Source organism: Tamandua tetradactyla, chromosome 21 (genome assembly GCF_023851605.1).
Source record: "Tamandua tetradactyla isolate mTamTet1 chromosome 21, mTamTet1.pri, whole genome shotgun sequence".
Lineage (NCBI taxonomy): Eukaryota > Metazoa > Chordata > Mammalia > Pilosa > Myrmecophagidae > Tamandua > Tamandua tetradactyla.
In genome coordinates, this window is record NC_135347.1 from 47037857 (window position 1) to 47062572 (window position 24716).

The 24716-nt window shown below is 36.1% G+C and overlaps 1 protein-coding gene across 3 annotated transcripts in view; it reads left to right on the forward strand.

The window, feature by feature from the left end:
• Positions 1-24716, forward strand: part of EDIL3 (EGF like and discoidin domains 3) — a 459417-nt gene that overhangs the window by 119862 nt on the left and 314839 nt on the right. For 2 of the 3 annotated variants that reach the window (XM_077139203.1, XM_077139204.1), the window contains exon 2: positions 21254-21382. The exons of the other annotated variant lie outside the window; for it this stretch is intronic. In XM_077139203.1, coding sequence (XP_076995318.1) covers positions 21254-21382 — 129 coding nt within the window. The remainder of the gene's footprint in view (positions 1-21253; positions 21383-24716) is intronic. 3 annotated transcript variants of the gene reach the window in all.

The following is a 24716-nucleotide window of genomic DNA, read 5'->3' on the forward strand; positions in this document are numbered from 1 at the left end:
AGTTCAGTTGCTTAGAACATGGAATTGGTTAGCTTGGGTTTTGAATCTTGCTTTTATCATTCATGAGTTGTGTTCATTTTGGCAAGATTCTTAACCTGTTAAGCCTTATTTTGCTGGTGAAATGCTGATAATACTGCCAACTGCAAATGTTTATTTTGCATATTAAATGAGCTAATATATAAAAAGTCACTGGATCTACTATCTAATAAAAGTTTATTACTGTAAATAAATCTTTGAAAAATAAATGAATGCTCTCTTTGAATTGAAAAGGAATTTCAGGATATGTTTCTGATTTTGATCTTTGTAACAATTCTGAGGAGGTTCGTGGAGTAGTTATAATTATCATCTCTATTTTACACATTAGGAAAATGAAGTTCAAGAAATTATGTAGATTTAGGAAAAATGTATCCAAGCGGTAACTAGAAGACTGGTTCAATTTTGTCATCTGCTTCCTGATTTTTTTAAAATTGCTTCTCCACCCTTACAGAAAAGCACTACATTTACATTTAAAATGGAAATAATTATAACTTCCCTATCCGCCTCAGAAAATAAAGAAGTTGCATGAAAGCCTTTGAAAACTGCAAAGACTAATCTAAGTATGAAGTGTTATCTTTTCCATAGTCTTTCATGCTTCTTGAGCTTTGACTTGCTGCCCTGAGGCCAATATAAATTGTTTTGGAAGTTATTCCAGATATTTTCTTTTTTAGTTCCAGCATAAAACGATTTTTATAAATCAAAATCAAGAAGAAGAAAAGCTCCGAGAAAATTTTCTGAGCAGGTAGAAGAGTATAGTCAGGTATGAATCATTCTCCCATTGAGGACGTGGCCTATGATTCCTTAGACTGCAGTGAACTACGATTTCCTGCCTGAAGAGTCTCTCTGTTGACCCTGGAAATGCTTCTAGATGTTATCGTGCCAATAGAGTTGCTAACATTGAATTCTATTCCCCATATTACTAGAATGCATCTGATTTAGTAATTAAGAAATTACTTTAAAAAGCATGAGATAATTTCATTAATCAAAGTGAACACCTTGATAAGGGGTTTTTAATGAACATAAAATAGATTTTCTTTTTCCAGAGGTAAAGTAATTCTCAGTAACTTACAAGCTTATACCATATCAGTAACAAGGGGCTTCATGGGGAAAATCAAAGGCACATAAATCATTCATAAGAGATCCTCTGAAACATCAGCTTTAGTTTTCCTTCTCTAATAAAATAAGACCCTTCTTTATCTTAAGTGACAGTTAAGGGGGCATTCTAATTCTGTGTCTTAATTCTTCATTAAGGAGCATACTAATAATGTGATGCTTTCAAATAAAGTCAATTTTGCCCATTTTTCTTCCTTTAGGAAGACACGGAGCAGTTGAATTTTAAATGGGAGTTGGCTTTTTTTTTGGCTAGATGAAATTCAAAGAATAAATTGGGTAGACCAGGACCGTTCCATAGGTTTGTGGTATAACTCTAACATCAAGCAAACCAGTGCTTTGAATCTAGTAGTAGCACAATAATTTTCTCAGAACGAATTGATGAATGACTAGGACTCTTTTTAGGTTTTGGCTCTAGAAGCAATTGAAACCATTACTTATGTTTCTATTCCATAATATTTTCATCTCTGCTTACTCTGCGAATATCTCCCAATTCTTACTGTTGTGGGTTAGGTCAGAGAATAAGCAATCAAACTGCATAGCGTTGAATATAGGTGTGCCAGTTTGAAAGGATTTACGTACCCTCGAAAAGTCATGTTTTAATCCTAATTGATCTTGTGGGAGCAAATGTTTCTTCTAATCCCTATTCAGCACTATAGGTTGGAAACTTGGTTAGGTCATCTCCACGGAGATGTGACTTAATCAATTGTGGATATTAAACTTGATTAGCTGGAGACGTGTCTTCACCCATTCTCCATAGTCTTGATTAGTTTATTTGAATCCTAGAAAAGCGGAGACGTTTTGGAAAGAGTTCCTCTTGAGAATGCAAGAGCCGCAGAACCACGACGGAAGGACGGGAGAACCCCAGAGTCCACCAGCCAGCAACCCTTGGAGATGAAAAAGGAAAATGCCTCCCGGGAGTTTCATGAGCTAAGAGGCCTGAAGAGAAAGCCAGCAGGACACGGGCACATTCACCATGTGCGCTTCCGGCTGAAAGAGAAATGCTGAATGTCATTGGCCTTCTTGAACCAAGTTATCTTTCCCTGGATGCCTTAGATTGGACATTTCTATAGACTTGTTTTAGTCTAGACAATTTCATAGACTGAACTGTAAGCTAGCAACTTATTAAATTCCCCCTTTTAAAAGTCATTCCATTTCTGCTATATTGCATTCTGGCAGCTAGCAACTAGAACAATAGGTGACATTAGTTATTAGCTGTGGAATCTGGAGCGAGTCACTTAACCTCTTTATTTATTAACTTTTTTTTAATAACCAAAATGCTGTTAATAATAGTATCCCTGCCTTATGGTTGTTGTGAAGTTTACAGGAGCTAATATCTATAAAGTGGTCAGGACTGAAATATAATGAGTGCTCAATAGCTAGCTTTCATAAGTGCTGCTATTTTCTCAAAAGGAACTCTCTCCAAAATGTCTCCTTTTATTATTGTCAGAATTATTATTTAATTTTGAAAATTAAATAAAATTATGTAGCTGCATAACAATAAATATTTAAATTTGCTGGATAATTATTCATCAAAATAACAAATTAAATTAAGTTAGGCATTAATTTTGTTAGAAATATCCTTGGAAGCTGATGAAAGACAATATATCAGATAAACAAATAATAACAGCACACTTGCTGACAAATATCTATGCATCCTCGGGCTGGCACGTGACTTTAACAGCATGACTTTGATGGTTTATATTTCCACTGCATCTATGATGAGAACAGGCTGTGATCATGAGTATCACAGTTTTATTAGCACTTGTGTTAAATAAACACTAAGTATTCATGACCTGCCCTGACAATCACCAACCTCTTTTCTTTCAGTTCAACCTTGGTTATTATCATTTCTACTTCCACCTACCTGCTAATTGGAGTTTTAAGTTTTATGAGTTATTTAAATGTTTTTTCCCTTAATACACAAAAAAGGTAGTTCATATAATTGCAAAAAACATTAGAAGATGAAGATAAACCCAATGAAGAATATTTTAAAACACCTAAGATCTCCCAGTTGACTCCTTCATATATATCCCTCTAGGCCTTCTCTCTTTCTCTAACTGAAGGGAAAGGGGGGTGGGGCAGGGCAGGGGGAAGGAGAGAGAGAGAGAAAGAGAGAGATTCTACAGTGCATCCTGCTTTGTCATTAACAATTATGGGTTTGACAGGACACAGTAGCTTTTGCTCTTTGGTCCCATGCTTACAAATTCAACAATCTCCTGTAAAGAGTTAAAACTCAGTGTTGGGCAGGGTGGGAGGGCTTGGATAGCAGGTTGGGCTGTGTGGTGACTCTTTAGTGTCTACCGATATCTGATATGAGTTTTCTAATCCTAGGTTAGGGGAAATTGCCAATTTGGCGGCCATACTCAGAATAGAATTAAAGCTTTAAGAGACCTCAAATTGTGTATTTATTTTAAATCAGTCATGTAATTAAGCAAATTATCCTTTATTTCTTTTTCCTTAAGTGACAAGAATTCAGAGTTGATCAAGTTAGAACCAACCTTGTGAACTACTCTTATTAAGGAGGAACAGAAATCATATTTAAAAAAATGTAATTATTTGCATCATTGCAAATAATTTGCTTACAATTATTTGTAAGCAAAATTAAATATTGCTTACAATGATGAAAGTAGTTTGGAAACAGTCCCAGTCCAGTGCCACCAACTATAAAGAAAAGTGATATACTGTGAATGGTATTTTAAGTTGGGATAATATTTTGAATGGAAATTAGGTGATATTATAAAATTTTTGAAGCGTAATTTCCACTTCTGTGAATATATTCCTAATACAATTGATTCCACAGCAAATCAATATCTCAATAAGGGAAAGTTCACAAAGATGTTTATATAAGAATGGTTGTTGTATACAAGTTAGTGAAAGGACAAAAATTTATAATCTCCCAAGTGCCCCCAGTGATATGGAGCTATAAATAAATTATGGCATTCTGACATTCTTGGATACCATGAATTTGCTAAACAAAATGAAGGGGCTTTGTGTTTACAGTCTCCAAGGTAGATTGTAAAACAAAAGAGCAAGACACGGAACTATGTTCAGTTTCTGTCTATTTGTGTAAAATATACATAAAGGTCAGTATTGCTGTATCAATTTTCAAGAAGGATATAAAAGTAAAAACAGTAGTGACTTTAGGGTGAGGAAATGAAAAGCAGACCAGAAGTAGATATTCAAAGTTCTTGCATAAAAATTTTTACCTTAAAAAAAAGCTATGCTTTTATTTATTTTTTAGTTAAAAAAAAATTATTAAAATGAATAGTGTTAACAGAGAAAGGTTTTATGTGATATAATTCAATTTGATATTGAATGAGGGATGGGATTATGTAGAATTTGTATTTTCTGCTTTCTATATTTCTATATTATTTGAACTGTTTACAATGATATGCATTATTTTTATTTTTTTGCATTTTAAGGAAAAATGTTGAATTTTTAGAAAGGGACAGTATAAAGAAGTTAGAAATAGTTTAGACTCCTAAGTTATTCCGCCAGTTTCCAAGTTCTGTGAATGTAGGTAATTTTCTTTATTTAATTACTAAAAGTGCTTGGATCATAGTAGATGCTAAAGACAACATGTGTTGTTATGTTATTGTTATCTTAGCTCATCTTTGTCTGCATTGCCAGTCTTTGTCAAATAAGGATTACCTTAGAGAAATAGACTGCCTTCAGAATGATTTTGGTATTAATAATTGCAATGGGCACTGTATTATTTTAACTATGAACACTCTTATTAAGTTTCTTAAATTGTCAACAATAAAGCATTTTACTCTCATGTGTGGGATGGATATAATATATAGACAGGAATCTTTTGTAAACATAACATTGATTTGGAAAATTTTGTAGTTTGCAAGAAAGTATTTACAACTGGCTTGACTGTGCTGCTTAAAGTATCCTTTATAATTGAAATGAAGCTGTCATCGACTCTTAGCCCAGAAATTGTCCATTATTCCTGCTAATAGTTCTGTTTTAATGAGTTATTCGATAGGATTGTTACAGAGGGACATTTCAACTCTTTCTAGCCAAATTGCTAAAGTGGTGTGCTATTACAGGTTTCCAGAAACTCTTGTTGTAGGAGTTTAATCACTTTTATATGCTCGTTTGTAGTCATTTGTATTTCCTTTAATAAGAGAGCATATACACACGTGCATCTAAACATATTCATGCATTAATCCACAGATGTGTATCAAACCTGTGCTGGACTAAGTATTGTTCTAAGACTTGCCATATTTCACTCATACAGTGATTCATATGTTGAGATCATCCACAACATTTTCCAAGTAAGATTGGGAGTAACACTCAGTTCCTAGATAATTATCTAATTATCTTATCTGTACCATTAGGGAATTGATATATCAACATAGTATATGTTTGCACCACGGTCTATTCCAGCATCTGGCCTGATCTCAGACACCTGCACTGCTTTTTCTGTGATAACAGTCCTTGCCTACGATAGTGGGAGAAAGAAAGTATCATATGTTGCCATGTTGATTGCAGGTTGGGATACAGAATTATTCCCGTTGTGGCAGGATGATAAAACATGCAAATGATTGGGAGATTATTCCAAGAGGTAGAAGTTATCCAACGGGTGTGGAGAGTACGTGACACACAATTCTAAATTATGAGCTAGTAGGCAGAGGATGAAAAGAAGTTGATGAAAGTAAGGAAGAAAAGGTGAACGGGGGTGTGAGAAACCGTGTCCACATGCATAGTTTCTTATACCTGAAGTCGCAACACCTGTGCCTGAGCCCCACTTTGGCCATTTGTTGTTCTGTGCCTTTGGGAAATTTCTGAATGTCAGTTTTTTCATAGTAAAGTGAGGCTTATTAATAATATCAACAAAGTCGTTCATAGTGATGCTGTGGGGATTAAATGAGAAAATACTCACAGAATGCAGGCATACTTTGGAGATATTGCTAATTCTGTTCCAGAACACCACAATAAAGCAAATGTCACAATAGAGTGAGTCACATGAATTTGGGGGTTTCTCAGTGCATATAAAAGTTATGTTTACACTATACTGTAGTCTATTAAGAGTGCAATAGCAGTAAGTCAGAAAAAAATACATACGTACCTAAATTGAAAAATACTTTATTGCTAAAAAATTCTCGCCATCATCTTGCTTCACCTTGAGATTTTATGTCATAGAGATAGTTTTTTTCCTTACACCTCAAGAACCAAACTCTGCTAGCTTCCAACCTCTCTTTTGCAGTTTCCTCACCTCTTTCAGCCTTCAAAGAATTGAAGAGAGTTAGGACCTTGCTCAGGATGAGGCTTTGGCTTAAGGGAATGTTGTGATTCATTTGGTCTTCTGTTTAGACCACTAAAATTTTGTCCACATCAATAAGGCTTGCTTCAGTTTCCTAAGCTGCCAGAATGCTTTATATCAGAAATGGAACAGCTTTTTAAAAGTTTTTTTTTAGGGTGGGCAGTGGTGGCACAGTGGCAGAGTTCTTGCTTGCCATTACGGAGACGGGGGTTCAATTCCCAGTGCCTGACCCTGCCAAAAAAACGGAGGGTGGGGATTTGTTAAATTGCAAGTTGACAGTTCTAAGGCCATGAAAACGTCCAAACTAAGGCATCCAGAGAAAGACACCCTTCTTCAAGAAAGTCTGAATGGGTCCAGAACACCTTTGTCAGCTGGAAAGGCACATGGTGAAATCTGCTAGCTTTCTCTCTCAGCTTCTTCAGTGGCTCCCCTGGGAGCATTTTCTTTCATCTCCAAAGATCTCTGGCTATGTGGGCTCTGTCTGTTCTATCCAAAATGGGTCTGTTTTAAAGGGCTTCGGTAAGCAACTCCCCTTTGAATGGGTGGGTTTCTTCATGGAAACCATCTAATCAAAAGTTACCGCCCACAATTGGGTGAGTCACATCTCTATGGAAACAATAAAAAAGATCCTACCCAGCAATATTGAATGAGGATTAAAGGATATGACTTTTCTGGCTTACATAACAGCTTCAAACCAGCACAAGGCTGTTTCACTTTCTTATCATTCGTGGGTTCACTTTTAATTTGCTTCAAGAACTTTTCCATTGCATACACTGCTTGGCTGTTTGGCACAAGAGGCTTAGCTTTAGGTCTGTCTCTACTTCTGACATGCCTCCTCACTAAGCTTAATCATTTTTAGGTTTGAACTTAAAGCTAGAGATGCACAACTCTTCCTTCTACTTGCATGCATAGAGACCATTTTAGGGTTATTAATTGGTCTAATTTCAATATTGCTGAAGAAAGAAAGAGAGAGAGGGAATGAATGTCAGTGGAGCAGTGAGGACATACATAACGTTTATCTATTAAGTTTGCCATCTTATATGCCCCAAAACAATTGCAGTAGTAACATCAAAGAGCTCTCATCACAGATCACTTTAAAAGATAAAATAAAAATGGAAAAGTTTGCAATTTTGTGAGAATTACTAAAATGTGACACAGGGATACCATGTGAGCACGCGCAGTTGGAAAACAGGCACCAATAGATTTGCTCAATGTGGGATTGCCACAAATCTTCAATTTGTAAAAAATGCGTTATTTGTGGAGGATGATAGAGCAAAGTGCAATAAAACGAAGTATGTCTGTACTTAGTATAATGTTTGACACATACTTAGGGTACAAAAATATTAACTCATATTATAAAGTAATGAAATCTAATTATTTAGCCCATTTAGCTAAATAACATAATCGATGAAACCAAATGTAGATGAAATTTGGAAACTTCAGCAAGAAGATAATTGGTATCAGAAAAAAAATTCAGGAACAGATTGTATGATTTCAGGCTTAAGGATAGTTATGGGTTCAATATCTGTTTTTGCTCCCTAACTCTGGGAGGGCAGGAGATATCCACATCAGTATCAAAGCCTCACCAAGACAACTGTATCTTAACAAAACTCCATGGGGCTTGGCAAACGGTTTATGAAGCATGAAGCCTCACAGTCAGGACAATTCTGATATGTTCCCCACACTCACTGCTTATTTGGGAATAACTGACAAACTTGTGTAGACAAACTAACTCAACCAATGGGTAAAGAGAAAGACAAACAAGGTCAAAAGCTCACCAATGACATTGATGCTGGGTTCAGAGAATTGAGCTACAGTTGCATAAAACCTTCCCCTTTCCAGGGTTGGTCTAGGGTCTGGGGAGAAGCTGGTGGGTCATATGGTCATGAGAGTGAGAACAGGAGGGATGCAGAAATTGAATACCACATGACGCCTCACAACGTATGGCTCAGGGCAGAAGTGAGACTATTTACAGGAGAAGCAATGGGTTTTTTAATGCATTCAGCTTCTCAAAGTGTTATTCATTTCTGTGCTTAACGGCTTCCTTTTAGGAAGTCCTATTTCTGTTTGGTGGGCCAGAGGGGTAACAAGAGTTCTACTTAAATATTTTCCTGGTCTATTTACTATAAAAGCACTAATATATTGTAGAGTTCCTTTCAGGCAACTGGACTCCTGAAAAAAAAGGGGATTTTGCTTCTCTCTTTACAGTCAGGTTGTTCCCTATAAAGATGCAAATTGTAGTGCCAAAACAATAACCTAATATCTGTTGAAAACTAAGAAGATGGCAGAAAACCCATAATTTCTGACTTCCACTGAGTTAATTGCTGTATTGTATTTCCTTGTTAGAAACTCACTTGCACCAGAAAAACACATTGGCCTTATAGACCTTAAATCTCAAAATCATTTTCCACCTTTGCTAAAAGAATTGAAGAGCTCATTTGTCCCTATGTTTATCAATAAGCATCTCTGCAAAGGGTGCCCTTTCAAAACAAGTCACGCCTTTGCTCTCTATGACTGTTTGATTGTGGATAAAAAGATTTAGTATCTGAAATTTGGGGCTGCACTTCAGAGTCTAAGATAAACCTTCAGCTTTTTATATACTGTTACTTTAAGTCACTCTACCACTATCTTAAATGACAGTTTTTTAACCAGCTTCTAAATAAAATGCAAAACTAGGCATTGACAACTGTTCTAGTTTGCTAGCTGCTGGAATGCAATATACCAGAAATGGAATGGCTTTTAAAAAGGGGAATTTAATGAGTTGCTAGTTTACAGTTCTAAGGCCGAGAAAATGTCCTGATTAAAACAAGTCTAAAAAAATGTCCAATCAAAGGCATCTAGGGAAAGATACCTTGGTTCAAGAAGGCCGATGAAGTTCAGGGTTTCTTTCTCAAGTGAGAAGGCACATGGCGAACACAGTCAAGGCTTCTCTCTCAGCTGGAAGGGCACATGGTGAACACAGTCAGGGCTTCTCTCTCAACTGGAAGGGCACATGGCGAACACGGTGTCATCTGCTAGCTTTGTCTCCTGGCTTCCTGTTTCATGAAGCTCCCCAGGAGGCGTTTTCCTTCTTCATCTCCAAAGGTCGCTGGCTGGTAGACTCTCTGCTTTGTGGTGCTGCAGCATTCTCTGCTCTCTCTGAATCTCTCTGAATCTATCATTCTCCAAAATGTTTCCTCTTTTATAGGACTTCAGAAACTAATCAAAACCCACTCAAATGGGTGGAGACATGTCATCCCCTAATCCAGTTTAACAACCATTCTTAACTAAATCACATCAACCAGGGAGATGATCTCATTACAGTTTCAAATATACAGTACTGAGTAGGGATTATTCTACCTTTAAGAAATGGGATTTATATTAAAACATGGCTTTTCTTAGGGGGCATACTTTCTATCAAACCAGCACAACAACTTTTTATAATTTTAACATGACATGTCTCTTCTGCCCGGAAAATGGATAAAATGGGTTATCCAGCAATTAACAAAATGTCCTGCTCTTCCTTTGGGTCATTATGTTTAAGAAATCATGAAGTTAGTTGATTTTTTTCAGACTCATTTTCCATGAAAGTTCTTTTTTATATTGTGTCTGACCAGTTTTACATTTAGCAAAGCCAGAACTCTTGATCTAAACAAAAGGTAATTATGAAACTTCTGCAGTTGGACAAGACCCTGAATTTTGTCTTCTTTGCATGACCTGATTGTTTTTATAAAGTCGGTGTGAGTTTGTGTTCTTGACAAGGACTGATGGACTAAGTGTTACCATCATGATGTACTGCATTATTTATGTGCAGCAGCCAAATCCTATCTCTAGTTCGTCCTTTGCTGTCAACTAAAGAACTGCAGTATTCTCTGTAAGAACAATTCACCAGGTCTGTAATTTTCATATAATTATCGAAATAAGAGCATAAAATTCAACATGCTATCATATGCCTTTTTCAAGAAGTCAGAAGCTGTCTTGTGTCATTTGCTTGTTTGCTCTGGTGACCCTCACCATATCTGTCCAGAACAACGTCTAGCCTGGACCCAGTAGTCTACTCTGTGAAGACCTGTGCCCCAGCTCTTATTTCTAACCAGAAACACGTTTGATGTCACTGTAAATTCTTGTCTCCGAATTCAACTGGGCCATTAGTGCGTTCTCTCCATCTTTTTTCTATGTTTCTCAAGGCAGCAGCCTCCTATTTTCTGCAGCTGTGTGTTATCTTCTACTCTTCACAAATCTTGTGAGCAGCCTGCCGCACAGAGGCAACAGCCAACACCAGATTGGAAATCTCTTAATTTTTGTAACAGAGTCTACAAACATACAGGCATCCACGTTTACCCAATCCTCCTGTTACATTGGTCTCACACCTCATATGTTAAAGGAAAATACTTCCACGTGGATTCTGAGGTCCAGTCTTATATTTTTTTCAGATTCTGCCTTTGTGATCTTTCTCGTCTTTTTCAATTGTCTTCGGTCTTTTCTTTTCTAAGTAGCTATGAATATCAACACTAAACATGATCAGGTTTCTGCCATTTAAAATGTATTGTCCACACTCTCATTCGCACCCCACATTTACTTTTACGTTGATGACATTTATTCAGTACTTTCTATGTGTTGAGAACTTTGTTAAGCTTGTAATGTGTTAATTCATTTGATCTTTACTCATCACCGTTTCACAGACATAGAAGGTCAGAATAACTTGTCAGAGTCATGCAGCTAGTGCATAGCATAGAAGGATTACAAATCTGGCCTCTGCTTGACTTTTTTTTTTTTTTTCTTTCTTTACCACTGTATAACTTAGGGTCATCTGGAGAAACAAAACTGCAAATATTAAAAGATTTATTATAGGGATTCACTCACATGACCATAGGGATTGGCAAATCTGAATTAAATAGGCAGGCTGCAAGTTGGAAACTTGAATTCTTTCTGATTTCCAAAACTCTCAGCTCTCACTTTAAGACCGGTAACTGATGGGATGAAACTTCTCTCACTGCTGAGGGCAATTTCCTTTTTTGACTGTAGATTCAATCAGCCATAGGTGCAATCAACTGATGAATGATATAAATCCATCTATGAAATACTGATCTAACAATCAGGCCAGTGCTGGCTTGACCAAACAACCTGACACCATGACATAGCCAAGTTGACACTTGAAATTAACCATCACAATCACAATGGTATTTCCCATATAAAACACCTTCATCCTTTAGTAAATTCTTGAAAGAATCATTTAGTTGCAATTCTCCATCCCTTTCACTCTTCGACTGCAGCAGGCGAGCATCCATTCCCCACTTCCGCGCATGTGCCGTCATCCAGGTCACCTATCCTAAAGCAAGTCCGCACTTCTTACCCTTTGGTAACTTGATCTCTCCGTCACGGGTGATTCTGCTGCTCACTCTCATCCTTGAAAAACACCCTTGCTTTAGCTTCTGCGAACTTCACACAACTTTTCTTCTTCTTGGTTCCCAGCATCCCCTTCTACATCCTTTAAATGGCCTCCACTCTTTCATTTTTATCCCAAACCTGTTCCTTAGTCCTTGTGTTCTATTAAAATGAGTGGAATAGGCTTTTATGAACTTTTAAATGTATTTTTTGTCATTGATCCTCGTTCCTTGTACCATCATGTCCTGTCAAACACCAACTTCCCGAAATGTTTTAGATTTTATTTCTCTGCATTTCCATTGCAGATATTCCAATCTAGGCCAGCGTTCCCTGACGGAGAAAACTTCACCGCCTCCTCAGTGATCTGTCATACTCAGATTTTACCTCTTTGCAGTTGATTCTCTATGCTGAAGCGTGGGTGAATTTTCTCATGTTCAAATCATGTCAGTGTCCTGCTTAATACCCTAAATTGGTCACTGATGCTCAAGAATGTCCAAACTCCTTAAAGGTGTCTAAAAAGTTACCGCTTATCTTGGCTGCTGCCTACCTCTTCAGTTCTGTCTTCTGCCATTTCTCTGTTTATACTCTTCTTTCTAGTGAAATTGAGCTTCTTCCTGCTTCTCAAATACATGCTTTTCCTCTGCTCCTACAATTTGCACATTTCCTTCCCTTTGTTCCAAATCTCTTGTCCCACCTCGTCGATGATCTGATTTCCGCTGATCATTGCTCTCAGATTGGAGGTGCCTTGCTCTGGAAAGTCTTGCCTGACTTGGTGAATTTGGTGCTCCCTTTTTATTCTCCCTTGGCATAGCTCCAACATGCCACAGTAACTGCCTGTCAGCTTAGCTGTATCTCATGTTTGACTCTGTGAGAATGAGTGTTTGTCATGGGCCCCCCATAGGGACACATGGATGGACTTTGATAAATATTAACTGAGTGACTGGATGGATATTCCTTATAGGTAGAAACAGTATCATCACAAATACTTGCGACTTCTACTATAGGGTTGAATTTTCTGGTAATTTCTAAAATTTCAGCCAATTATTTTAACAGGGATTCAATGTATATTCATATTAAATAGTAGCTATTCTGTTTTTCCCAACACAGTGACTGCCCTTATTTCTGATGTACCAGATCTAGCTTCCTGCAGATGAGCTAATTTTTTCATAACTTATGAAAACTAAGAAAGTAAGTGCATGAATCCCACATTTGCCCTCTGTCAAACTAAAGGCAGAAAAATACAAACTAACATTCTTTCTTCCATTCTTCCTTCCTTTTTTCATACTCCTTGTACTTCCTTTCCCTCATATAATAAATTGGATGAGCTTTAAAATATACTGAGGACTAAGTCCTACTGCCAGTGGCTCTGATTTAATTGGTCTAGGCACCAGGAATTTGAAGAGCTCCCCAAATGATTCTAATATGCAGCAAAGTTTGAGAACCACTGGGTTAGATCATCTCTAATGTCCCTTTCAATTCTAAAAACTCTAGGTTCTATTATTTTAAGGGACTCTCCAGAGTGTTTTAAATACAAAATATGCCAAAAGATTTTTTTTTAGGATATTAGAGCCCCAAATATTTTTTTCTTTTTATTCAGTATTCCTTGATTGGAGCTGTAAGTTATAGGATCTAAAATTCTAATAATCAAAACTCAAGAAGTGTTGTGGATTTTCTACGAATTCTAATTGTCTTCAGCCTGGTATCCCCTTAGCCTTTTAAAAGTTTTCTAGGGTGGTGCAACAGTGGCAAGAATTCTAAATTGAGACCTGGGTTCAATTCTTGGAGCTCTTCCATGACAAAAGAAAACAAAATGTAAAAGTTATCTATAATGAAAAACGCCCTCAAAAATAGTGGGACAATCCTCTGGCCTTTCAGTTAAGAGATACCCTGTTTCCAATTAGCATCAGCACAGTTCTGAACGAGTATGAGTTTATTTATAAGTTGTGTATTGTCTGTGGCTGGATATGGCTATTTTGGAGCCCCGTGGAAACCAAAATATGAAATTGTATTGTCTTTTATTATAAGGATGCCCATTGATTTACCAGTGAAATGACAGTTCCTAGCAATCCAGAAAAACGACTATTGGCATTTTTATCTTCTCATTTCCTTCCCTACTTCTAACTGCAGGATGGTCTGGGATGTCAACTAAAATTTGTTTGTAAAACGCATACAAAGCTAAGAACCAACGCAAACCTCTTTGGAATTTTAAACTGGCCACCATATAAGCTTTAGTTTCTGAGAGAAGGCTTTAAAATACAAATGTATGCAGTACACTCATTAGAATTTAAAACAAACGAGATTTCAATATTTGACACAAATGATCTCTTAAGAGGCACCAAAGTAAATCATGAGGTCTGTGGTTGCTTCAAAAATTGACATTTTGTTTTCTGCACAATTTCACAAGCAATAAGTCATAAGGGTGCTAACATTTTCTGTGAATTTTATTATTTTGAGTATGCAAATTCTCATAAACGTTACCTCATTTTCACTAGAGTCATTACTTACTTGTGTTCTGGGTTGGCTCATTTGCCAAATACTCTGTTTACAGTTTGATTCAAAATTCTGACGTGTAGAATTGAAGTCAAAGCTTTTTCTTTTTTTCATATTTTTAAATGAAATGATAGGAATATAACTGCCAAGTTCAATGGGAGTGCAATCATTTGACGACAAGGCTGTAATGCACAAATCTCCTTTGTCATGGCTGTGCAAGAAGAATTTAGATGGCATCTATGTTTTATTTCACATATAAATTTGGATTGTAATACTCTTTATGTTTAGTTTGAGGAGATATTGAAAAAATTAGATAATATATCCTGTTAGTGAGGTAACATGCTTGAGTGATATGTTACCATTATTTTGTGTTTAATCAGGATACAAATTTGTTGTAGAAATAGAAACTGAGGACAAGGATGAAGGCTTAGACAAATTCTAAATGGCTGCCAGCACTAGTAAAAGAGCAGAGAAAATGGAAAAGCATGCATTCATCCGAATAAATTAGTAATATATTTGCATTGGTATGTAAATACAGGAATACACTCATACTACTAGTGAATACATTAATATATTAATATGTAAAAGTAATAATATATAAATCCATAAGTTCATTAACATATAAATACAGTAACATTTTTCTTCAGTAGATGACTGATCCATATAAAGAAAAGTTTAGCAGAAATGCCCTTGATTTTTGTGAAGAAGGAATCAGATATGTAGATAAATCAAGTCCTATTACAATTGTATTGCTGACAAAAAATCATTTGTGGCGCTTTATTGCTATATATCAGTTACATTGGTCTCTTTTCTATTGTTTGAATTCATCATTCTCTTCCCTATCTCTAAAACTGCACACTTGCTTTTAATGTTAGTTGGTTCTAGCTCATCCTTCAAGTGGCAGATCCTCAGGGAGTCCTTGCCTGACTGTCTATCTAAAGTAACTAGTTCTGCTTACTGTCTTTCTCAGAAGCCTCTTCTCTTTCCTGCTCCATTAATGGTTTTTATTACAGTGGGAGCCTACCTTGCTTGTTTACCTTGTTTTTCATTATGCATCTCTTCTGCTATAATATAAACTCTAAGAGGACAGGAACCATATGTGTTTTCATTCTGGCTGTCTATACACCCAGTGTAGACATTGGGGTGTCTTTATGTGGCACCTGGCACATGAATACTTGATGAATGAAACAGTGATTTTCTGACCTGTTAACTGGAAACAGACATACTAGCAGATAAAGAAAACTGAGCACTTGAACCTCAGGAAAATTTTGTATGTCAATGGAAGTCCACCTGATTCCCAGAGCGGTGCCAGCATAGAGTCTTGTGAACATTAGAAGTTAGTTGCCTAGTTGTAGACTGAGTCCATAGGAAAAGCAAAACTACATCCATAAATATACAGAGTTTAGTGGTTTTATTTATTTGTGTTTTTTTTTTTTGCGTTGTCCTCTTCAATGCTATACAATATTCTATAAGTGTATACACATTTGCCATCTAGGTTAAAAGATTATGGGTTGCAAATTGATAATGAAGTGAAGTAAGACAGACCCTGCATCACCCTGTACATGAGGTGACTGGCAACAGGTAAAGAGAAGGATGAAGCCAACACTGACTGCATGCAGAGTCATCCCATTCTCGTCAGAACCCTGGAGACTGGGTGGAAAGAACAGGCAAACAGTAAGTTAAATTTAGCCTGCAGTGATTTCTTGCTCTTGGGAAAAATAATTGCTTCATTCTATTGCCAAAAGGCAAATCGGCACCAGCTTAATTTGCCTGGGTCTGCCATAAAATGCGGATGGGATCATAAAACATAGTTGGATTCAAATTAAACACATCTGTCCTAATATAAAGCAGGTGGAGACAGCCAGGCAGGAAACATCGCGGTATAGCTTCACACAGATTACAATATTCAAAGGTATATTTCAGGAGCCTGCTGACAAAAGAATACAGGACCATGAAATCTTGAACTGTCCTATTTTCCTCTATTGGGCCTGCCTCCTTATACTGGCTACCCTTTTTAGTTTTAAATGACTCTTCCAAGATATCCACTGGGAACAAACAAAAACAGAAAAGCACATTCCCAAAAACACTGATTTGAAGTGCAGGAATCTATTGCATTTTAATCAGGGTTTCTTATCTGAGCTGATGCTTTGTTGGATTAATTGAAATTGCAGGGGATCAGAGGTGTTCACAATGCATTTAATTGGACATGAAATTCCAGCCAGAGAGTTTGTTTCTACTTAAGGGATTAACCCATATTTGTACTGAAATACTGGGTGTTTAGAGAAAACAATACACTAAGATATGATGATTTTGATCAAGGTCACCAAATAATTTATCCAAAACAAGACATTTCTGAGAGTTGAAAAGGGGTTGTTGTACCTTTAGAGGTACAACACTTCAATGTGCCTTCAAGAAAGAACATGCTGTTCAGCTGCAAGGATTGCAGTTTACTGACAGCCTCTATGTGCTGTTTTCAGGATCCCACTTTAGCTCAGACTATATGGTCGATGATTGAACATGGTGAGGGTACTAGTGAATGCCTGGTCATTTCTGTCCTCGGGAGATGCCCTTAAAGGGTAGTCTTTCCTCTGAAGTTAGGTTGGCCAAGCCTTTGTCAGATCTGCATTGTACCAAAGCCCTGCCTGCTTAGCCCTGCTTCTACCTCACTTTCTTCAACAAGGGCCACACCTGCATCACATCCGATCTTGCTTCATCCTCATTTTATGATTCGCAGACATTACTTCTAAATAAACATCTTTCACTCTCAACTTTGTCTTAGTGTCTGCTCCCTGGGAAACCTATGTGACTGAGGTATGCTGTTAATAATTACTTATGGGACAACAGGCTTAAAGCAAGACCTCTGATACTTTAAATATGTCAGGTGGACCTCCTCTACTTTGCTATTTGTTGGCCTTATCTACCTAACACCTTTACATATGGAGGCCTTTAGTAACCTCTGGCAGAACTTGACATACTGGAGTTGAATAAATTGAATGTTTATACTGTAATAATTTCCTTCTTCTTTCTGTTGAAGAATCTTCTTCCTTTGTCTTCACTTTTTTGTTGGTGTGGCCAAAGATCTCTCCTCCCTGCCCCTTAACCCACTTCATTCTAGAAATTCTCACTAGAGTGCTTCATTTACACCCATGATTACCAACCCATGTTATAGCAAAACCTCTCCAGTTCCATACCTGCTTCATTTTCACTCTGGATGGCCCACAGATCTCTCAAACACAATTCTCTTAAAACTAACCCCTTTTTATTTCCTTATGAAAGATAGGTACTCAGTCATAAAGGCAAATGTTTTTTTAAACAATCCAGGTTTCTTAATCTCCCTTAACCCCAGCATTAATTTGGTCACAGTGTCCTCTTGATTCTACTTTCTAAAACTTGGTCAAATCTATTATCTCTTTTCTACCCTTCAAAAAGACACTGAGAGTAAATATCAGTGATGGGTTTAAAATAGAAGATGAGTATTGACAAGTTTCATAGTGTAATAGAAATGTGTAGATATAGGTGAGAAAAAAAAAAGGACATAAAATACAAGGACAAGAGAGAAAAAACAGGCCAGCTAAACAACAACAGGCAACTATGAGAGAGGATGAGAGGAGAACTGATTTGGTCACAGAAGCATTATATGACTGGCACACACACTTGGTAGGAAATCAACTAGATTTAGTATTATCACCTGGAAAGGGCTGTCATGGTGCCAAGAAAGGTTTCTTCAGACACTCAAAATTCCCCATAATCATGGGGTAATCAAAGAGACTAGAAAAACAGCCCCTTGGAGTATCAGACCTGTAAATCCGCATCAGTAAATACCCTATTCAAAACATTGGGTACAGGAGAGAGAGGGAGCCAATTGAGATGTTTTTGATTCTAGATAGATGCGCAAATCCAAGCCTACATGTTCAAGAACCTCCTGAACACTCACTGTCTTGGCTCATGCCTTTCTTTTCTCCCACAGGCCTTGTTTCTGTCACTGTAAATGCATTCATATAAACATGCGTAATTTGCCTTGATCTATTGATATTGCTGCATCAATAGATCCTGATGTTGGAGATGTAGAACTACCGTTTTGGATATTAATGACACCCATCAAAAGCAATGTTTGGGGGTTAATGTTCGTCTTTATGCACTCTATGGAGCTAATACTGTCTGTTTTTGTTCTGACTCTAAAGAGCTGTGTTGCTTTGCTTGCATGCAAGACAGAGACGCATGGGCTCAAGTCCAAGTTGGTGGTTGACTCCATCTCTAAAACTTTGGCAATGATAACTTTGCTTCCAGATAAATTACTGGGGCTAGGTGAACGATGGTGGGGGACTTTTCATTTTTTATTGTATTACTTGGTGTTTATATGCCGGATTGTGATTAAATGGTACTGCCATTGCTTTCTCCATCAATAGCTACCTCTGAAGAGGGTTAAGAAAATACTCCTCATCTCTTGTTGGAATTTCCCACCAAAAAAACTTCAAAACTTTAATGCCTAGTGCTTTTGACCTTAGCCTTACCTCCCTCCATTTGTTCTGATTAAATGCTGCCTGAGTGATTGCTCTAAGACACAAATGTAGTTGTGTACTTTCCTATGCTTATAGTCCCTTTATGATTTTCCAATTCTTAAAGATAAAAATCCAAAATTTGGGGCACAGCATAAGGCCTTAATTTATATGATCTTGCTCCTTTTCTGATGTCATTTCCTCTCCTTGTACGCATATATGCTCTTGTTCTAGTGGGCTGCTTGAAGTTCCTGGAATGAGCCATAATATTTTTCATTTGTACATGTTACTTACTTTGCATGAAATGTTGAGTCTGCACCCCTTCCTCTTCTTCATCATTGGGACAATGGAATCATTTTGAAAGTTTCTGATGACCCCAAATTGGGAGCATGTATTCTAATCACAGCTCTCAAAACTGCACAGTGTGATTGTTCCTGCATATTTTTCTCTCTCATACTAAACATTATACTACTTGATGGTAAAGACTTGTCTATTATTTCTGTATGTTCAGGATTTAGTTCAGGGTCTGACATACAACAAGCACTCAATTAATGGAAGGATAGATGGAAAAGTCAATAGATAAATGGAAGGGTAGTTGGTGGCTGGCTAGTAAAATATATAAAGAGATAGAAAGAAAGAAAGTCTATATTGAGATGTCTTTCTCAGGTTATCAGCCTTCCCCCTGTAAGTATACTCTATAGAACACTGCCAGAGTTGTCTTCCTAAGTTATAGATCTGATCATGTCAAAACTTTAAAACCACAGATAATTTTCAGTGATGCCCCAACTTATAAATGAAAGTGTTACTTTTTAATCTTTCCTGATCTGACATAACAACACTTCCTTCCACTATTCCCAACAAAGTATTCCATGGTCCAACCATATTAAATTATTTGGTAATCCAAAGGCACATTTATTTATTTATTTATTCATTCATTCATTTTAAGGTTCTCCTTTCTAATGTCTCTTCCAGTGCTAATATACTATTTTTATCCATTATCTTAGTATAGTTAAATGAATATAAAATTGACAAAAATCAGGCCACAGTGGCTTGGCAGGCAGAGATCTCGCCTGCCATGCCGGAGACCTAGATTTGATTCCCCGTGCCTGCCCATGCAAAAAAAAAAAGAAGATTGACAAAAATCTTAATGACTATTTTCATTTTCCTACTTAGGAAGTTCCCTTTTAAATTGTATAGGCTCTTATCAATCAAATTCAAATTCTTTCCAGGCAATGAAGTCACACCCTTGGTTCTACCTGAAGTATGCTTTTCACTTGATTTAATTAGCACCATTTGGGCATGTCAATATGCTCTGGAATAATACCCTTAAGATTTCTAGAAGTCCTATATCTAGCTGAAAAAGTCTTTTAAGCCCCACCTTAGTGTTTAGAAATATTTTTAGAGTCTGATACCTCTATTTTTTATTTGATCTTTATTTTGACACCATGTCTTTCTGGCAAAGCCCTGGATTTGATCAATCGCTTAAGAGGCTGGTGTTGGTTAACAGGTTATTTTCCAGCACAAGTCCTCGTCCCCCTAAATTCCTTCTCTTTACTTTTGAAACGACTAGTTCTTTGTTTAGCACGTCTTCTTTTTCTGTAATACCTTATCATATGCAACTATTAAGAGCCCATGGATACTCTAAACATTCTGCCTAGTAATCTCACTGCTGATATTCAAAAGTTATTCAAGTACGTTTTCTATCTCCCAGTTACCTCAGGTGAGAGCTTTACCAATTGCTTCTCTCTGCTTGACGTGGGTAGTTATTTTTCTAGCTTTCCATTGACATTCTGTCACTGATTTTCCAGCTTTCTTCTGCTACCCTGTTCCAAGGCCAAAGCTACATATTTTAGGTCTTTGTTATGGCAGCAATTTATTCCTCTACTGCAGTTTTCCCCTTATCTCTTCATGCTTCTCTCCTCTCTCTCAGGCAGGATCACCTGAATTTACTCTCATGGCAATGGCAAGGTTCCGAGAAAGGAAATAGAAATGTGCAAGTGCTTTTATAAGCCCCTGCTGGCATCAAGTCTGCTAACATTTTTTGGGGGGGCACAACAAGTTACATAGGCAAGCTCAGATTCTAGGGATCTAGAAGTAAACTCAACCTTTTCAGTGAGAGGAATTATCAAGTTACAGAGCCAAGTGTGTGGATCCAGGGAGACTATTTTTTGGAATCATTAAGGAAACTAGTCTATCACAGATTTTTAGGTTAATCTTCAACAAATTAGACAATATTTCATTTGTATTTAAGGAAGCTCAGATGGAATTAAGGGCCTTCAAAATGCAATGTTTTGATTATAAAGTTAAATCTGTACTATGTTATATAACACTTTTCTTAAAATTTTGTGGTTTCAAGTGGGTTTTGCATATCTTACACATAAATCTAGGTAGGGCAGTGAACTTTGCCTAAGCAAGATCAAAGGGGTATGTAATGTTTTAGTGTCAAAGACAAAAAAAAAAATCTCTCTTTCTTATTCCTCAGGTGATATTTGTGATTCCAATCCTTGTGAAAATGGAGGCATCTGTCTGCCAGGATTGGCTGATGGTTCCTTTTCCTGTGAGTGCCCAGAAGGCTTCACAGATCCTAATTGTACTAGTATTGTGGAGGTTGGTAAGTGCCAGATTTAAACATTTTGATAGTTATCTACTTTATTTTCATGAATGACTGACAAATTTGGCTGTGTTGTGTTCGGAGGACTGCTGTGTATTGCTATTTAATTTATTGCACTGTATAACTCTCAATATTTCTCATGTTTAGGTATTATTTACACTACATTTTTATTAATTGTGTTCTCAAATAAATCATTTTTCACATTTTTAGTGCTTAACACTCTACTTAAAGGCACTACAAAGAATACTTGATCATACGAAATTTCCTGCATCTCTAATATTAATATAAATCTAAAATACCACTTTCACTGCAAAATTATTCCCAAGTCAATTTATTCAAATGAAATGGGATTTATTTTAGGGATTGCTAATATCCATCATTATTTTATAGTTATTGTAATCATTCTCTTTCAAACAATTTAAACATAACATAGAAAAGAAGACAATATTCCAACTGCAATGATCTTCAAAGTCTTTTCAAAAGTTTCTTTCTACAAAAATCAATTTTGGTATGGTATGGTTACCTTTAAAAAATGCTCATAAAAAAACAGGGGCCTAGACTGTAAGCTTTTAGAGCAGGCACATTAAGTCTGAAGTGGTGATTGTTATTTCTGGATTTTGAGAGGTTGTTTTATATATATTACCTGATATTTAGAGATAAGAACAAAGACGAACAGGTTGGGGTTAAAGTAATTCAGAACATAGGGGTAAGGAAGATGGTGTCTATATTTTAGAACCACACATACCATTGGAAGAAAGTTTTATTTGGTCTGGAACTGAAATTTTCTGTAGTGCATAATCTTATTCAACCTATCTGTAAAAAAAAATCAGTTAGTCAATGATTATATTTACCTTTTTTCTTTTCATCTATGAAGTTCTCCATTGGCATGTATAGTTACAGATTCAGGGTAAATTGTATAATTTCCAAATAGCTCCCCTTTAGAGAGATTGCTGTAGTTTAAAATAATTTAGCACTCTGTAAACTTGTGCAGAGATTTTCTCTCGAATTAAAGGTAATACTATGGCTTTTTTATCTTGGTATAAAGAAAACAACAAAACAAATAATGGTTGTTTAGTACAAGAAAACCAAGCATGTTTTGGTGAACATTCTGTCAACCAAGATAAACCTTGAAAAACTCAGAGATTTGGGGGACTTTTTAAAAAATAGTTTCGAAGACAAAAGTTGTGTCTATAATTTATGGTATCAGTTTGTGTTATACATCATTTTGTCTGGTGCATTTAACCTAGTTCCTTATGCATATAGGAAGCCAGTAACTATTTGTTGACTGAATGAAAGAATGACTAAATAAAACCATTTGCTTGCCATTTTTGGCCACTAGTTATTGGATTTTAGCGTGCTTTCTTTTTGAATGTGTTCTCCTTGTATATCCTACATTGTCTGAATATAAGTGCATTATTTTTCAGTTAATTATATTCCTGCTAGAAATATAATTGAAAGGTTCATTTAATTCAACTCAAAGGCTTTTATTAACTTTTGGAGGGGGTTGATACAACATCATAGAAATAAAAATGTTTTATAATCTTTAACCTGGTCCCCAGATATGCACAGTTGAATTTTAGAGTTTAATATGAAGAGGATATCCTGAGGAAAGTCTTCCTCTCTGAAGAAAATTATATTCATAAATACTCCTAACAGGGATGTATGAGTAGAATAAAAATGTAGTGTTTGATTTTAGGCCCTCTAACCTGAAATTGGCAGAGCCTGAGATTTGTAGCATGTGATGTTTTTCTCACTGCTTTGAAAGGCTCAAACCTGGAATCCAGAGACAAATGTATTTCAAATAAATAAGAAATGAGTATCTTCACGTATTTTTAAAGTAAATACTTAAGAACTTTTGGTACTTTCAACAAAAATATAGTTTTAAACATTAATTTAGCATTCATAATATTATCAGAAGTAAGTACATTGTCAAATTCAAATTAGTTCAATGAGACATTGAGAAATCAAATGCTTATGGAATTAAATTATACTCAGATTAATTATTATATATTAACAGACATCTCTGATATTTGGAATGGAGTAGATATATTTTGTTATCTGAGGGTCTCTGTTTCTATGATATGTTTCATGTTCCCCCATTTCCATGAAGTTTATTTAGGGGTTCTTGGAAAAAATATGTCTGTTTTATGTTTGTTTTATCCTTTAGCATACCACATTAGCAACACCAATTTCAATGTCATATTTTGGTTTCATAACATGAAAGTAATTGAAACCACTGTCCTAAAAATTTTAAATGTCCATAGTATCTTAGCTATAACTTTCTATATTTTGAAATATTATTTTAAAAATAGACATCTCTTTTCAAATAGATACTTCTTTAAGACAAACCCTTACCTTACCTACTACTTTTTTCTTAACTCCATATTTTCTTACTTATAATCATGAATGTTTGCTGAATTAAAAATAGTTAGCAGCTGTGCCTTTAATGTTTAGCCTATCTCCCTTTTTGGTTTTTACGTATTTTTAAAACTAATTAAATTGGGAAAAGTATTTGTAACATCAAACATTAACTACTATCCTAACTCTTCAGTTTTAAAAAATCAACTGCATTCCTGGGATATCTTTTTTTGGTAAGATAATTGTTTCCCTACTGTTAGTTAGTACCACTGTGGAAAGCAGAAAATGTACTGGAATTTTATTTTAAAAATCTGTAGATAATTTTAAGTGATACTGTAAAAGACAAAAGATTTAAGCTGTCACCATAACTGTATTTTTACTTACATATTAATCCCCCCTAAGATGCAGGTGTGTTTGAGGCATCCTTTAACCTTTTCAAACCATAGAAATTTTATGATTGTATACAGTTCTTATTCTCCTAATTCTTAATTTCCAAAGAAAAGAAAATAATTTTGCCTATAATTTGCTTTGGAAAAAGTTGTGTTTTGATCCAAATTAAAAATATATGTTTTTATCCTATTTATCCTACAACCAAACATATGTTCTCTTTCTTGCAGCACATCTGGAATGGATCATTTCAAATGCATGCTATTCTTAGAGATTAAAAACCTCTTCATGATTTTACTCCAAATGTCACTACTTTATAGCAATTTTGTTGAAAATTCTTGATGTTACTTATTTCAAAAGTCCAGTTTTGTACTTTTAATCTACCCTAGCAAAGCATTTAATGCTCAATAAGCACAAAACACTTCATTGCATTTGCAATCAATCCTCACATCACTTCTATTCCAGTGTTAGATGGGAAAGCTTGGAGAAATTGACTTGCTCAGGTTCATGCACTACGTTCTCTAGACAACACTGCTTTTCATTGGATTTTCTTCTGTCTGTTCCAATATCTGTCTTTACCCTTCTCTTC